General features: G+C 37.7%; 1 protein-coding gene and 1 pseudogene across 4 annotated transcripts in view; one reads left to right on the plus strand and one right to left on the minus strand.

Annotated features, from left to right (window-relative positions):
* Window positions 1-18,100, minus strand: part of FAM169A (family with sequence similarity 169 member A) — a 117,815-nt gene that overhangs the window by 54,518 nt on the left and 45,197 nt on the right. For all 4 annotated transcript variants that reach the window (XM_047730471.1, XM_047730470.1, XM_047730474.1 and 1 more), the window contains exons 2-5: window positions 5,456-5,590; window positions 3,834-3,933; window positions 3,284-3,369; window positions 1,071-1,242 (exon numbers count right to left, since the gene is read on the minus strand). In XM_047730471.1, coding sequence (XP_047586427.1) covers window positions 1,071-1,242; window positions 3,284-3,369; window positions 3,834-3,933; window positions 5,456-5,590 — 493 coding nt within the window. The remainder of the gene's footprint in view (window positions 1-1,070; window positions 1,243-3,283; window positions 3,370-3,833; window positions 3,934-5,455; window positions 5,591-18,100) is intronic.
* LOC125100185 (small nuclear ribonucleoprotein G-like) lies at window positions 4,704-5,070 on the plus strand (annotated as a pseudogene).

Genomic DNA, 18,100 nt, shown 5'->3' on the forward strand with positions numbered 1-18,100 from the left:
TCTCTCTCCCCGTCTCCCTCTAACCCTGCCCCCAGGTGTGCATTCTCTCTTCCTCTACACTAAATAAATGAATCTTGGAAAAAAATAAAACAGCAAACCAGTTTAAAGTATACAGATCTCGGTTTTTTATTTTTGAGAAAAAGTGACCTTCTTCTCACCAACTACACGCACTAATTCTTATCTTTTTTTTTTAACTAATTCTTAAGTGTGTACTAATTATGTGATTAAGGCATCAGTCACAACTGTTCTGTACACCAACAGTGAATTCAGTATCATCTTTAGACTTGATCTGACCAAAAGGGCTGAATATGGAAGGTGTAAAATGTGCGAAAGGCTGAAAATAATTTGAGTGTTCTCTACGAAAGGTCTTCTGGTCAAAGTACAGAAAAGGCCAACTTTGTTTTGTGAGGTTATAAGGTGTAGGGTGTATGTGTACATGGATCAAAGCAAGTTAAATCTTTCTGGCTCCAGTACCTCTAGGGAGCAGAAATGGCAGGAAAATAGGTAACGCAGAATGAAGCTCCACCCATCTTTTAGGAATAGGGTATAGTTGGGTCTTAGGATCAAAAATCCGAACTTTATAGATTAACAGTTTCAAAGCTATTTGAATTCTCTATATATATTATTTTGTTTTTCATGGTAATCAGCAAAGCTGCCCTTAATAAGCCAGGCTGAATCAGCTGTGTGAGGGAGACAAAGGCTACGCATTTGGTCCACGGGTAGACAACTATTTTAAAAGCAGCCCAGAACAGTGACAACAGCAGGAATCAACCACTTTAAATAAAGGGAAGGATGTGGTAGGGAGTCAAACAGGAGACTCAATGCACAACTTTCTTTGTACATACATGGAGAAATCTTACCCTCTGTCAAACGTTTATTTTTGTTTTGTTCTTCAAGACTTTCCTAACAACCCTCATTTACAGAGAAAGGTAGAAACACTCCCAAGAAATATTAAGTAAAATCACCTCAATTTAAACTCTAAAGAGTCACTCAAAAAGATACCGATATAGTATGGGGTCTAAAAAGGAGGTTTCCATAATAAATAGTTTAAATAACTTTTAAAGACTCACCTGTAGGCTTAACTGAATAAAACCCAATGGCCTCTCCTTTCTTCCAAAGAATCTTGGCGTAATCAGTACTGCTGTGACACAGGAATGGTATCTCATTTCTCTCCATTTCCTGTTTTCTATAAATAATTCGATTCAGAACATACAGAACCACTCTCTCCCCAAGAGTTCTCACCTGGAAAGAGAGTCAGACACCAGGCTCAACAGTTATGATATATATCCATTCAGAATGCTACCTACCTTGCTCCCTGCTTCCACACCTCAGTCTAGTATTCAAAGCACTTTGAATACACTCAAAATGATTTCTTAAACCCTTCATCACACAGATGAGACCCATCATTCATAAGAGTAATAATCCATTTCTACAAACACATATTATGCATGAAATACTGCCTCAGCAAAATTCTAAAACAGGTAAAACGAGATTCTAATGTACCAATGCCCTGCATCTCTTCCTCAGTGTTCAAGTGTGTTCTTTTTTCTTCCAATTGCCCAGATCTGAGGTCTCCCCCCAAGCTAATTGCTGCCCCACCACCTCTACTGCTTCAACTTTTTCACTCCTTTAGCCTCAATAGTAAATAAAAAGCGGGGGGGGGCGGGGGGGAGAGCTTCATGTAATCCTCTAAGACTTTAAGAACAAATTACCTTATTTGGTGAGCAAGGCCTTTCTCATCTTTCCAGGTAAAATTTTCATTTAACAGTCATGTCCTGGTTGTGTAACTTTAAGGAATTGCCAGTTCACTCCACACACAAACCCAAAGACCCTTCTTGCTAGATCATATGAGCGATGACAGTGGCACAAGCAAATCTGATAAAAACAAACTTGGGCAATCACAGAATGGAAGCAGAGCCTCAATTCCTACATGCAATGCCACATGGTCACTGGGACCCCCTCACCAACTTTCTGACATCAAATGATGGGGTTTTCCCCTATAGACATCTTTCATCACTAAAAACAAGAGTTCTATCCATAAAGTTTATTTCTCCTCAAGTCTGCTTAAAGAAGCACAAGAGTGCCCTCTAATTAGGTGAGTGAAGGGGAAAAAATCATTAACTATACACACTCTACTCTCACCTTAACCATACTACACACTCCAGGATGTCAGATACCAAACAACATAGGAAATGACAAAGTTCACTAGCTTTCAGGACAATCCATTCCTTCCCTGAACAGCTCTGACCAGTATAAAATTCTTCTTCATCCTGAGCTGACCACAGCCAAAGACTAGACTTTGATACCCTGGAGCCACACAGCTTAAAAAAAACGACATTCCCCTAAATTTCATGCCACAGGAACAACTAAAGGAAAAGACTGATCTAATGCAATTTTGGGCACTCTGGCCATTCTAGTCCTCTCCCTTGAAACTGCCCCACATCCTTAATCTCTCCACTGGGACTTGTAGATATTACAGAACTCAACAGTGAAGATGTTGTTAAGACAGTGGGGGCTTTGCCTATATAAGCTTAAGTGTTTTTATTAGCTTTTTTGCTTACCTTGGTTTTACTTCTAATTAACTAAAGCCCAATCATCTTCCTATATGCTCTTTTAGCTTGTTTTTCATGGTATACATGTGCAGTTAATTGTTTGAACACTTGGGTACTACTTTTCATCACGTTTGATCATCACGCTCTTTGCTTCTTAATTCTGCCTTTCACAGATTGTTCTCCCATTCAGAACTGTGGCAGGCAGAAATGATCAGCATGCCACTGTGTCTTTCTCTAAGTAAACGATAAAATGATGACTGCGGCAGAAAAAAGGAGAAAGTCTGGCAGTATGCTACTAAGGATCTCCCTTCTGGTCCACTGATTAGTACACTTGAATAGACCACCTGACATGGCCCTATTGACAGGAAGTTTTCTGGTCAGTTTCTCCTAGAGACCGAGAACCTCGGCAAATATACAGACAGAACAACTTTTTCTCTACCCTGTTAGAAAATCAGAAGCTAACGTCAATACAGGTCACTCCAGTTCAAGTGACCCATAGATATTCGCTCTTCATCACCCAATTCTCTGATACTTTTAGAACCATGTAATATTGAGGAAGCCCAATCAGACTACCAGTTTCATCACAACAATGAAACTCAAATGGTTTACTACAACCTGGTTATACTAAAATGGAGAAGTACTCAATAATTTCAACAATTATCAGTGTCTATGGGAAATATATTGTGAAATGATCTCAGAAAAAACACTTTTAAATTATAGGATCTTGTTACCTGCTTAAGCCCCTCTCTAGAAGGGACAGATGTTTTCACAATATCATCAATAGCCCACCACTGATCAGCAAGATAAAGTGCCACAGCTAAAACAGAATAAATGATTATTAACACTTAAGCTTTACAGTATATATTATTATTTGAAAAAGTTTATATAGGTAACTTTAAATATACCCACACTTTATTATACAATGTGGCCCCATTTTATACCACTTTATCTTATTTCACACATTAAACATTTTATTACAAGCAAGTGAAAATTTTATTTTCCAAAATTTAGTTTGAAACACTTTTTTAAATTCTTTCATGCAGCTGTTTTTTTTTTAAGATATTATTTATTTATTTGACAGAGGTCACAAGTAGGCAGAGAGGCAGGCAGAGCGAGGAGGAAGCAGGCTCCCCGCTGAGCAGAGAGCCCGAATGCCATGACCTGAGCCGAAGGCAGAGGCTTTAACCCACTGAGCCACCCAGGCGCCCCTCATGCAGCTACTTTTTAATAACTGTTTGGAGAAAAGTTCCTCAATTGATAAAGATTAAGCAGAAAAGAGACCTGTGAGTGAGTCCTCAGGTGCAAAAAGAGCAAGAATTTTCTCAGTCTGATCTCCACCATAAAGAGGTACAAAGCCTACATTTGACAGGCTAATAGGAATCTGAAATGACAATTGATTAGAGATTAGTGAAGTCTGTTTTAAGAAAATATAGGACAAGAACACCATGCTTCTATCAAAATATTAAACTTTCTCTACATTAATGCTATTTATGTAACTTAATTTCATAGAAGATATTTCTAGTATCAAAAAAAAGTAAATCAGACTTTCTTTTTGCAGGAATTTTACTATCTTGGGGGAAAATTTTAAGTTTAATTTTATTTAAACTTTATTATAAAAAGATTTAAGTTTATTTCAACAAATATTACCACTGTGCTCTAGCCACACACTTGAATAAAAACAAAGGCATGATATGGTACATAAACTCATTAAAAAACAACTATAGTTTATTGTCTGTTATTCAGACACTTCGGGGGGGGATTCCATTTTATAGTAAAAGACATCAGAAAGGTACCTTTGTTTTTCCACTGAGATACATATGATACTTTAAGATTTTTCTACCTTCATTAATCTGACAATTCCCCATTTACAGATATTACAATTCAGATAATTATAAAATATGGTGCCTTTAGAAGAACAGACTTTAAAGAAGCCTTTAAACATCATTTTCTAGGAGAAAACTCTGAGGCCTAGAGAGGCTAGAGAACTATATGGTTCACAGTGGAATGCTAACAATCCTTCTATCACAATATATCATGCTTACTAATTAGGAAGTTTGATAGAAAAAGGAAGATTTGTGACACGAAAATGTGTTATTCAATGTTTTGATTATTTTTTTATTAAAAAATTTCTAGGCCGGGCCTACGGCGGGAGCCCGAGAGACGCCATGAATTCTGATTGGAGGCATCTTTGAGCTCCCCAAGTAGACCCCATGAGCAAAGCTCACTCTCCTGAGTTGAAAAAATTTATGGACAAGAAATTATCAATGAAATTAAGTGGTGGCAGACATGTCCAAGAATATTGCGGGAGTTCGATCCATTTATGAGTCTTGTGATAGATGAATGTGTGGACATGACAACCAATGGGCAACAGAACAATATTGGAATGGTGGTAATATGAGGAAATAGTATCATCATGTTAGAAGCCTTAGACCAAGTATATATAATGGATGTGTTCATCAGAAGAATCAACTGCTTCCACATGTCCCCTTTCCACAGTACCTGTTCTACTACAATATAAAAATCAGGTCCATGTGCATTTTCATATTGAACTTTTTTGTTAAATAAACTTTTATAATAGTCAAAAAATTTTTCTAAAATCACAAATTCCAAATCTAAAGTATTTAATTTAGTTAGCTCAAATATAGTAACGCATCTCAGCAAAACTTATATGTAATTTTAAAGGCAAAATATAAATATTAAGCAATAACCAATAGAGTGTCTTTTTAAGACTTGATCATGCTGCTGTACTAACCAATCAGTACTTAACCATTTTACTGAACAGTCTTCTGATGCAAATTTCCAAAGTGATCAGTTAACATTTTTAAATGATTAAAAATAAGATACTGATTTCATGTGTAAACTCAACCTAAAAGGTTGACAAAAACCATTTTTGCACACCTTACCGTAATATTGAGAAGAGAAAAACATTCAGGGTTTTCAGGGTCCCCACACCTTAGATCTGACATATAATCTTCAGCAGAATTTTCCAATTCCTCATGACTGCAATTATCCAGCATATCCACAGGGAATGCCATCCTCTACAACAACCAACACAGGACAAATGTTTCAGCATATGAAATGTTATCTTTCTTTACTCATAGGAAAAACTTATTTTTACACCGTACTTTAAGGAAACTTCATTTTCACTATACCAAGACAGACAACAATTTGAGCCTGCTGATTGAAAATAGACATCAAAAGAAAACTTTGTGGGGAGCCTGGGTGGCTCAGTTGGTTGAGCATCTGCCTTTGTTCCGGTGGTGATCTTGGGGTCCTGGGATCAAGACCCACATCAGGTTCCCTGCTCAGCAAGAATGTGCTTCTCCCTCTCTATCTGCCTTGCCTCTCTCCCTCTTCATGCTCTCTCTCTCTCTCACTGTTTCTCAAATAAATAAATAAAATTATTTAAAAATAAGAAAACTTTGAAACATTCATTTATATTAAAAATAGGCAATGAAATAGAAAATAATGAGTAATTCCTTAAATTCAGCTCAGGTCAGGATCTCTGGATCCTAGGATGGAGCCCTGTGTGGGGCTCTGAGCTCTGCAGAGAATCTGCTTCAGCATTCTCCCTCCCTCTGTCCCGTCCCCCTGCTCTCAAGCTCTAAAATAAATAAATAAATCTTTTAAAAAAATTTTAGGTAAAACTAAAAACATAAACCAAATAGTAGTAGATGAAAGAAGCATAATTAGGATGCTAGTTAAGAGAATGTATTGTTTTTACTCTCTTACAGACAAGATACCAGCTTAACTCCAAGTAAAATATTGAGACATTTAACATACCATACCACTGACTAGATGAAGCTCAAGAAAGATTACTATTACACCAATTCCCTTAAACCAACTCAAAAGACTCTCTTGAAAATTAGCTACCAGAACAAGCTATGAATGAAATACATTTGAAAATTTCATTTGCTGGGGGTGCTGGGTGGCTCAGTCAGTTCTAACTCTTGATCTCAGCTCAGGCCTTGATCTCAGGGTTGTGAATTCAAGACCCATGCTGGAGCCCAAACTGGGCATCGAGCTTACTTAAAAAAAATATATTTTTTTCATTTGCTGGGACACCTGACTGGCTCAGTAGGTGGCGCATGTGACTCTTGATCTTAGGGTTGTGAGTTCAAGCCCCATCTTGGTTGAAGAGATTACCTAAAAATCTTTCAATTTTTTTTTAAAGATTTTTTTCATTTGAGAGAAAGAGAGAGAGTGAGCAGGGGAGGAGCAGAGGAGAGGGACAAACAGGGGCCAGGTTGATCCCACTACCCTCAGATCATGACCTGAGTCAAAACCAAGAGTTGGACACTCAACTGACTCACCCACCCAGGTGCCCCTAAAAATCTTTAAAAAAAAATTTTTTTAAGGTAATAAAAATAAAAATTTCATTTGCAAACAGTAATCATAATCTAAAGGATAAAACTTAATGTTTGAAGTCAGCTGTCAAAAACTTAGCCTACAAAAAGCACAGTTGATTAGAATCATACAAAAATAATATGGCATTCTAGATAAGGAATACAAAATGGACGTAGAAGGAAAAAAATTGGACTGAACTGAACAGCAAGTTTTTGGTGAGTTTCTTTCTTTTTCATTTACTGTTACTATGATAATTACGGTTCTTAAAAGATTTTAACTGCTAATGTCATGTTTTAAGTGCATGTTTTTGGTTCCATTATTGGAGATAATTCTAATAAATAGGCAAAGTAGGTGATCTGAATAAAGAGCCCAATGATACATCCCAGAATAAGACAATTTTAAAGCAGTAAACAGTCTTGGACGTCCTGGTTTCTTATCTAATACGCTTCAGGGAAGAGTCATGTGTGGACCCACCCACTAGTCCATAGCAGAGTGAGCCAGAAACAAGAGCCTATCTCCCTAAGCCATTGATGTGTCCTCTATCCTAAAGCTGCCCAACCTTCAATAATTTGTATACCACCATTAACATTTTTCCTAGGGTGTTAAATGTCTCTATCACTATTTAACTACTGTATTTTTCAAATCACTTCTGTTAATTTTCTTTATTAAGTAAGCTCTACACCCAAAGTGGGGCTTGAACTCATAACTCCAAGATCAAGAGTCAAATGTTCTACCAACTGAACCAGTCAAGTGCCCCTCAATTCACTTCTTTAAAAATATACACACAGCTCTCTCCATCTTTCCTCCCCTCCTCTTTTTTAATGTGGTAAATATGCATACGACACTTAGCATTTTAACTATTCCTAGATTTATAATTCTGTGGCAGTAAGAATACCCCCACTGTTGTACAACCATCACCACTCTCTGGTTTCCAGAACTTTTTCACCATCCCAAATAGAAACTCTGTATCCACTAAACAATCAACCACTCCATCCCCTCTTCCCTCATCCCCTACTAACCACCATTCTATTCTTTGTCTCTATGAATTTGCCTAGTCCAGGAACTTTAAGTGGAATCACACAATAGCTGTCCCCTTGTGCAGGGCTTATTTCACTTAGCATAGTGGTTTTAAGGTTATCCGCGTTGTAGCACGTAGGAGAACCTTAGTTCACGTTTTCTTTTCTTTTTTTTTTTTTTTTTAGATTTTATTTATTTAGTTGATAGAGAGAGAGAAAGGGAACAGAAGCAGGGGGAATGGAAGAGGGAGAAGCAGGCTTCCCCCTGAGGAGGGAGCCCGACTAGGGCTCGATGCCAGGACCCTGGGATCATGACCTGAGTGGAAAGCAGAAGCTTAAGGACTGAGCCACCCAGGCGCCCTCTCAGTTCACTTTTTAAGAAACATTTTATTCATCCTTAACTATAAAACCACCAATGTGATATATTAGATTATACATTTTCCTAATCAGCATTAAAATTTCTAACTATCATCATTTAAATGTTCACCTGAGTACCACTTTAAAAATCTCCTAAATCACCACTATGTCGGTGATTTTGATTTTATTTATTTTAGAAAACATTTCACCATAGGTATAGCAGTGCTCACCATAAGAAATACTATTATAGGGGTGCCTGGGTGGCTCAGTGGGTTAAGCCGCTGCCTTCGGCTCGGGTCATGATCCCAGGTCCTGGGTTCGAGCCCCGCATCGGGCTTTCTGCTCAGCAGGGAGCCTGCTTCCTCCTCTCTCTCTGCCTGCCTCTCTGCTTACTTGTGATTTCTCTCTGTCAAATAAATAAATAAAATCTTTAAAAAAAAAAAAAAGAAATACTATTATAAATCAAAGGCAAGTACAACATGACTAAATTAAATAAGGTGTAAAAACAGAAATTCATTATCTTTCATTCTTAAATCTCTTTAGATGGCCATTTTTAAACAGAAAAATAATTGTCTCTGGGTTTATAGTATTAAATAACTTTTATATATAAAATAATTATTAAATTATTTTTAAATTTTTAAATATTAAATTATTAAATATTATTAAATAATATTCACATACTTATACGAAATGAAATAATTCTGTTTTCCCACAGTCCAACAATTTAAAAGCTTTGAAATTTGCATAAAAAGCATTACTGAGGAGAGAAACGCCACTAAGTAGTTGTGACTCCTGAATTCAGTTTAAAAAACTATAGCATCATAGTTTTTAAAATGAAAAGAATTAGAGGGGCACGTGGGTGGCTCAGTGGGTTAAGTCTCTGCCTTCGGCTCAGGTCATGATCCCAGGGTCCTGGGATGGAGTCCTGCATTACATGGGGCTCTCTGCTCAGCGGGAAGCCTGCTTCCCTCTCCCCCTTTGCCAGCCTCTCTGACTACTTGTGATCTCTCTGTCAAATAAATAAATAAAAGCTTTAAAAATAAAATAAAAATTAGAAAATATTTCTCTAATTCCAAAGCCTCCCCCTCAACATACACTCCTTCTAAAATGTTTTTGGGTTGCAAGTCTGTCCTTAAATCCATTACTTTTATTACCAGTTGCTCTCAATGCTCAGTTTCCTTGGCTAAATGATCACATGATAGCAATTAAATGAAGATGAAAGAACTTAGAAATTATTACAAATCAGTTAACAATAGCAATTAACATTTACTGAGAAGTGACCATATACCACACATCAAAGAGACAGTCACATTGAAAAGACAGTGAGATATTTCAATTAGCCCCAGTCTATAGATAAAGAAACAGAATGTCATACTGCTAGTAGGGCTAAAAGAACAGGAATCCAAACAATTGAATATACCTTCCAATATTATCATTTTTACTCGATATGCAAAATCTTATTTGTCATGGTTTTATTAAATATTTCATAAAATATTATAACAATTCCCTTGTTATTAAATATTCTATTCACATATTACACAAGAAAGAGCAATTGGAATTGGAATTCTATGTATGACCCTGGTTCTTCGGTCAGCTCTGCCACTAGCTAAAGCAGTGACCCTGGGCAAGTTACTTACCCTCTTTAAGCTTCTATATTCTCATTGGTAATGTGATGCAACTGGACAAGATAATCCTAAGGACCTTTTCACCTCTAAATGTTTATAATTGTTTATAAAAAAATACTGCTTAACTTATGACTATAAATTGCTAGCCTTATGGTGGGTCTCCTATAGTTTAAAGGCAAGAGAAAAATGGTAAGGCTCTAAAGAGAAATGTAGGTTGCTATGATAAATCACTCACTTCTCCCTCTTTTTTGTTGTTTTTAAGCTTCTGTTCTGTGTTACATAACTGTAAAACTGTCAGATCAAATTCTGTCAAGTACTTTATGCTCTACCCATGAGATAAACCAAAGGGCTAACTAGATTCTCCATGAATGAGAAAGCTTAGTGTTGCCTTAAGCAAACTAACTCATCAAAAAATTTACGCAGAATGGATAATGAAGTGTAAAAAGTGTCCAAATTAATTTATAAATGAAGCAAATGTTATGCTCATTAATCCTGGCTAACTTGTATAAAAACGCAATACTAATATCTCTTATGTAAGAATTTTAAGATGCCCATCAGCCATTTTACAACCATCTTTTAATAATTCCACCCCTTTTCCCTGAAAAATTATATAACTATTTGAAAGAATAAATGCTCTTAGGAAGAGAATATGAAAAAGAGAAAACAGTGTTATTCTTACTATTTTTTTTTTTGCCCTATTTAAGGTTAATTATTAGATGTCAACTATACTCTTAAAGTGAGGAATGTATTTTATAAATTCGGTTCCTAATTTTTCAAGATTCTTATAGATTATCATCATTTGGAGGCTTTATGGGGGAGAGGAATATAAATAAAAATACAGACATTTTAGAGCTAGAAGAGTTCTTAGAAAAAAAATAATTATCTCAACCAATCCAAGTCATGATCCTACATCTCCTGATGTTTCCCCAACATTGAAAATAGGTTAGGTATCCAGGCAACATAATCGGTAATGCTCTCAAGCTTTTCACAAAAAGCCTGTTTCTGAACCTTATTTCGATTCTCCTCTTGATTCTTCCCTTTTCACTTTTCTCCCTAACATCATTTTTTCCCTAACTAACCTAGCCCCTGTACTACATTAGCTCAAGGATCTCTTTATCTTTACCCTTTATTCTTGTATCCCTCCTGCCCTATACAAGGCCCTAAATCCTACATTAAATCCTTCTCCAGTACTAGAGCTGAGATTCTGAATATGACAAAGTGAAACGAGGGAAAAAGCCACTTCAACTATCAAATCTCAGGTGGGCTCAATGCCGCTCACAAATCCTCTTCTGTCTTCTGAGAAATGAAAACGCTGACTACTTATGGATGAGGACTGCCTGTAAGTTTATGGCTAATGGGGCAGGAAGTTGGAAAGATTTTATATTTGTTGCTTATTTTTATTTTACATAGGAAGCAAAATCTTCTTTTGAAGTAATAATCACTGAACCAACAATGGACTACGTGCCTGGTTTTTATCACTAACACACTGAGGAATTTAATGATCTTCACTTGCCAGCAGAGAAAACTAAGACACAAAGCAGTTGAGAAACTTGTTCAAGGACACACTCTAGTTAAAGTGGCAGAACTAGTATGTGAACCCAAGCAGTATGGCTCTGATGCCTAACCACTCTTTATCACAACTCTAGGTCTAAAAGTAGAGCATTTCAGGAGTCCCAAGATGGTTAAAGACTGCTTACACCTATCAGGAGAAGTCTTAACAAATTTTCTTTCTAGGAACATTAATTCTCTCTTCATATTCAGGAAGATGGTCTTAGGTCTAAGAAATCCTTCAAACATGAACATGCAGTCTCTCTTGGATGCATCTGACACCAAACTGAGTTTACGTGCCTGCATCCAAACTGCACAGGAGAGAGAATGTGACTTGGGGAGTAGAGGGCTCTATCTTAGGGAGGCAAAACAGGGCTTACATGGCTGATATTCTCCTCTAGAACATGCCAGCTACTCTAGTACTTCATGACCTGGACTACCGAACACTGTTTATAAACTCACAGAAGCAGTTTCCAAACTCAGGGAAAAAACAAAAAATAACAAAACAAAAGAACTATTTAAATGAATATGCCCGGGGTACCTGGGGGACTCGCTGGGTTAAGCCTCTGCCTTCAGCTCAGGTCATGGTATCAGGGTCCTGGGATCGAGGCCCGAATCGGCTCTCTGCTCAGCAGGGAGCCTGCTTCTCCCTCTCTCTCTGCCTGTCTCTCTGCCTACTTATGAAATAAATAAATTAAATCCTAAATAAATAAATAAATATGCCATAAAATTTTGTCTTTCAACATCAGAGCAACAACTAAAATCCTTTCACCTGGCTTCTTTACCCCATAACAGATCTAATTTTATAGTGTTCATCAAAGTTAACAGGAGTTTGGCACAGTAAAACTCAAAGACACAGGCAATTGTTAAGAACAGGAGTCTCAACAATGTGCAAAATGTTGTAGATATCTTCAACATAAAGTATCACAGAAGCTTGTCTCATTTCGAACCACAAAGACTGATGCTTTCACTTTGAAAGAAATACATCTAAGAGCTTACCAAGACAAAAGCAAAAACAAAACAAAACATGGTGCTTAATTTTGGCATACAATTTATGAACTATTCTACTGAGCCACAATCACCACGACCACCACCCCCCGGCCTAATATTTTCACTAGGCAACTAAGAAATGTAACCAAAGGTTGCCACTACACACAGAGTACAATACCAACTTGGAAAAAGCAGATTCAGAACCACAGGCTCCCCACACCTCTTTCCCCTTCAGGCTTCTCCGACTCTGCACTTCAATCCATGGCCCCACACACCTGTCCCTGCAAACCTCTTGCAACCTCAGACGGGTCTGCTCACCCAGATTGAGAAAACTTGTTTTCTTACCTCTCACCAGCAGTAAGCTTAGGAGAGAATGAGGTGACAGTAGTAGCTTTCCTATCTGACTTCAATACAGATTTACTGAATAAATGAACAAATGAGTTAATGAACAAGTTTGTAAAAACAAATCACACAATGGTGCTAGGAGTAGGAACCGCCACAGATGAGACAGGTAAGGTTCTGCTGCTGGATGAAAAGCAATATATGGAGCTTCAACAGGTAGAGAGAGCACAGAAAACCCTCTGAAAAGATGGGAACACACTAAGTGGAAGCCAGGAAGCATGCTGAAAATTGCAAGCAGTTACCAGAAGACTTAAGATGTATTAGGATTAGTGGAAGGAACACAAGGAAAATCAACTGAGGACAGAACATAAAAGGCCAAGAACACCAGACTAAAGCATTGGACTTTATTTGGGTGACAGGAGGCAATTTAAGGGATCTTGAGCAGGAAAGAGACATTCAAGGCTATACTTTTAGACAATCTGTCCCACAGCTGTACAAAACGGATTTATAGGCAGAACTTAAGGGAGACAAGTTGAGGAACTCTGATTAAGTATCTTGTGTGTATTTCTTTTTAACATACTTATCACCTGTTAATGTGACTTCTTTTTCTTCATCTGTCTATACTACCAGGCTCAGAACTCCAGGGAAGCATAATCCATTTGGGTCAAATTACCTGATGTGCCTTCTAACTAATAACTTAATGTGGCTTGGGCCACCTGGGTGCCTCAGTTGGTTAAGCAACTGCCTTTGGCTCAGGTCATGATCCCAGAGTCCCGGGATCGAGTCCTGCTTCGGGCTCCCAGCTCCGTCGGCGAGTCTGCTTCTCCCTCTGACTTTCTCCCCTCTCATGCTCTCTCTCACGCTCTCTCAAATAAATAAAATCTTACAAAAAAAAAAAAAGCTTATGTGTCTATACTTGATTACTTGAAGAAAAAAGATGGGGAAAAAAGGTCAATTTATAATTTTTATCATCAAAAATTCATTTATAATTATTTTTTAAAACTCAAACGTGTTTTCCAATGATGATGACAGCACAATCATTTCTGGCTTGTTTGCCTTGCACCAGGCATGATGCACTACACGTTATCTCACTGATTCCTCCAAATGACTCTACGAGGCTGGTATTCTTAACACACAGTTTCCCAATGAGGAGCCTCAGGTGTGGGGAGGTTGAATAAGTTGCCCAAAATCACACAGCTAGTAAGCAGCAATCAAGCTCTAAACTTAGGCAATCTGTCTCCAAAGGATTTAACCTGGTGCCCAGACTCCCAGGTCAAGACAATAGGCCAGTATAAGCCAGGATATTTCTGATCACACAAATACCATAGAATACATCAAACATATTGTTTAGTCACTCCTCAGGAGTTAAGATTTTTTTAAATCTTGCAATATTCTGTCCTCAAAGTTTAATGCCTGTTTCAATAACTATGATCTACTGTCTTGAGAATTTTTAAATGGTTATTACACAAAGCCAACTTTTTTTTTCTTTATTCATAATCAGTAAAATATAAATATAAATTGGGACCACAATTAAATACCATTTTGCACCCACTAGATGAGCTAAAATTAAGAAATCTATCAAGTGTTGGAGAGGTAGTGAATCAACAGGACCACTTAGACACTCTGGTAAGAATGTAAATGGATCCAAACACTTGAGAAATAATAATGGTTTCGATAATTATGTTGCTCATGTACACAACTAGACATATTCTAGATGCATGCATGAAAATATTCTGAGCAACACTCTGCAGTATCAAAAACTTGAGAGTAATATGACAGGCTGGTAGGTAACTCATGCAGTCAGTGCCGCCATACCTCACAATGGGCACATGGAAGGAATGAGGAGTAAAAACTTCAGGCCTCAGAGGATGTAAATGCTATGAAATAGCTTCTAAAATTTCAAAAAAATAAGGGGCGCCTGGGTGGCTCAGTGGGTTAAAGCCTCTGCCTTCAGCTCAGGTCATGGTCTCAGGGTCCTGGGATCGAGCCCTGCGTTGGGCTCTCTGCCCAGCGGGAAGCCTGCTTCCCCCTCTCTCTGCCCATCTCTCTGCCTACTTGTGATCTCTCTCTCTGTCAAATAAATAAATAAAATATTAAATAAATAAATAAAAATTCAAAAATAAGAAACAAAGCCAACTGTTTTAAAGTTAAAAAAAGGAGGGAAACATAAAAACTGACAAAGTAAAATGCCTATCAAATATTTCTTTAATTACAACAAAACAGAGCTAAAGAAAAAATGAAATTCACTAGTTACATTATAGCTTTTAAATTATTCATTGCTGAAGGACAGAGACAAAATAAGATCTTGAGCTTTAGACAACAGTAGATTCAACATGAACCACGAGCAAGTTTTTCTTTTTTTTTTTAAGTTTATTTTTTTTTTTTTAAGATTAATTTATTTGAGAGGGAGAGAGTGTGTGTGAGTAAAAGAGAGCAGAAGCCAGGGAGAGAGGCAGAGGGAGAAGCAGACTCCCCGCTGAGCACAGAGCCTGATGCCTGACTTGATCCCCACACCCTGGGATCATGACCTGAGCTGAAGGTAGATGCTTAACTTACAGAACCACCCAGGCACCCCAAGAGCAACTTTTTCTAAAGTGAAAGCAAAATAACTGTAAAATAGAGCTTCTTTATTAAGGCTGTGACTGTCCAGATCCAGAGATGGAAAAGTATCCCTGCACTCTTCATGGGTCAGACAGCATCGACAGTCTTTGATTCCATTCGGATGATCACATTTTAAGAAATATCACACTGAAAAACTGGAGTGCCTCCAATGGAAAACAGACAGGATGGCAAAGGATCTAGATACTATGGTAAAATAGATGAGAAACAGGAATTGGGAGAAATTAGTAAAGGAAAGTCTTGGGGAAGAGAGGCAAGAAAATGTTGCCCTTCAAATACGTGAAGAGTCAACACACAGATGAAAACGTAGAAAGTTCTTCTGCATGTATCTCTAGGGTAAAAAGAAGGAGCCATTCCAAAATAAATGCTACCCACAAATGAATTACACCCACATGAAAGCACAGCCAACTAGCTAATCAAAGACTACTGTTAGTTACTCAACTATCCTGAGGTATACTCAACCTCAGGATAGGAGAAACCTCTCTCCACCCCTCTGTAAGTGCATGCACAAGAATGTCTGTCCCTTGTCTCCAAGCCAGTGTCTGAGTTCTAGAAAGGACACCTGAGAGAGCACAGATCCCAGCTGAGCGGTCATTGGTACATCGAACTGTAAAACCATATGAATCATTTTATAAAAACTATGTTTTTTTTTTTTGGCCATTCTGAGAAGCAGCTCAGATACAAAAAGTTAGTATCCTCGGACAAAATTTATTCAGAATCACTTCAATTTCTTTTTTATAGCTTAAAAAACATTATCAATAAACCTCCCCAGCCTTAAAATTAATTTCAAGTACTTTTAGATATACATTATATCCCAAAGCCAAATATCGAGACTTCAAACGTGCTTGCTTTTTGCTAAATTTAGCTGTATTTTTCATTTGAGCACAAATAATAGAAAACGGGACCAGATTTAAAATTAGAAGATAGGTTCTGGGGCACCTGGCTGGTTCAGTAAGAGCGGGCAATTCTTGATCTCAGGATCATGAGTTCAACCCCCACTTTGGGTGTAGTGATTGCTAAAAAAATAAATAAACTTAAAAAAACAAAACAGCTTCTTAGTCTGGAATCCACAAAAGCTACAAAGGGTTTAAAGGGTTTATACTTTATGCAGTGCCAAAGCTCTGACCAGCGGCAGATCACAATTAATTTTAAAGGTGAAAAAGTAAATTGTTGCTTCGAAATATACCTCAACAAAGTATTGTGTTATACACAGGGTGGGTATGAGAAGATAGCAAAAGGGAGAAAAAAATGAGGAATGCTGAACTTGGTACTGAAAACTATCCTAATTTCCTTGATGATAATAATACTAATAGCTCACCTTTAGAGACATGATCACACTTATTTCTGCCTACACTTTAAGACAGGCTCTGTTATAACTACTCTTTTGCAGATGAGGAACCTGAGGCCCAGAGAGATTAAGTATCTTTTAAAAGGTGGCTAGAAACACCAAAGCCAGGTTTCAAACCCATGTCTATTTGCCTTGAATTCTGATTATACTGCCTCTGAATAACAACTACTGTTAAGTGAAGAATGCGAGTAAGTTCATCAGGTATTAATAACTTGAAAGCACTGATATTTATGTGTAAAAGATTTTACACTATAAAATTATTTAATAATAGTCTTTCTTTATCAATCATTGTATAACAAAAAGTCAAGCTCTCTGACCTTTTCAACACTCTTAATTCATTCCTCAATTGGCTCCTCCCCTCATCATGACACTGATAGCACTTTTTACTTTTAAAGATTTTATTTACTTTTTGGGGCACCTGGGTGGCTCAGTCGTTGGGCATCTGCCTTTGGCTTGGGTCATGATCCTATGGTACTGGGATCGAGCCCTGCATCAGGCTCCCTGCTCAGGGGGAAGCCTGCTTCTCCCTCTCTCACTCCCCCCTCTTGTGTTCCTCTCTCGCTGTGTCTCGCTCTGTAAAATAAATAAATAAAATCTTAAAAAAAAAAAAAAAAGATTTTCTTTATAATTTGACAGAGTGAGAGACAGTGAGAGCAGAACACAAGCAGGGGTACTGGGAGAAGGAGAAGCAGGCTTCCCGCCCAGCAGGGCGCCTGATGAGGGGGGCTCGATACCAGGACCCTGGGATCATGACCCAAGCCAAAGGCAGATAGTTAACTGAGCCACCCAGGTGCCCTGACAATACTCCTCGTAAGGCTTCCAGTACCTATCAACACCCAGATTCAGTGGATTATTTTCACCCCCACCCCTCCTGACCTTGTGACGGACCAAAGCCAACCAACGATCTGATGCATCAATATTCCTCTCCTTCCCGGGACACACACTCTCTCAGTTCTACTTCTTCGTTCCTTCCCTCTACAGTTTCTTTGAGCAAATAAACCTCCACTGCACAATCCATAGTTGCAAAACTCTGTACGTATTTAAATTTTAAGGACTCTTTAACATTTTAATCCACAATACTTAACTATAAACTCCATGAAAGTGAGGTCTATTTGTTTTTGTGTTCCTTTAACTATAAAATAGACACTCGGGTGTTTACTGAATAAAATGAAAGCTACCTCTGGTGTAGCATAAAACTAACATTCACTGGAGCAGGTAGTACCTAAAAATGATACATATTTTTAAAAATATGTGATAAGTCACAAACTTTCTAGACAAAGAATAGGTGGAGCTAAACGAATAATTCCCCCCCACAAAGCAGATAACCCTTAAGGTCTCATATACCAGCTCTGAAAC

Source organism: Lutra lutra, chromosome 5, assembly GCF_902655055.1.
Source record: "Lutra lutra chromosome 5, mLutLut1.2, whole genome shotgun sequence".
NCBI lineage: Eukaryota > Metazoa > Chordata > Mammalia > Carnivora > Mustelidae > Lutra > Lutra lutra.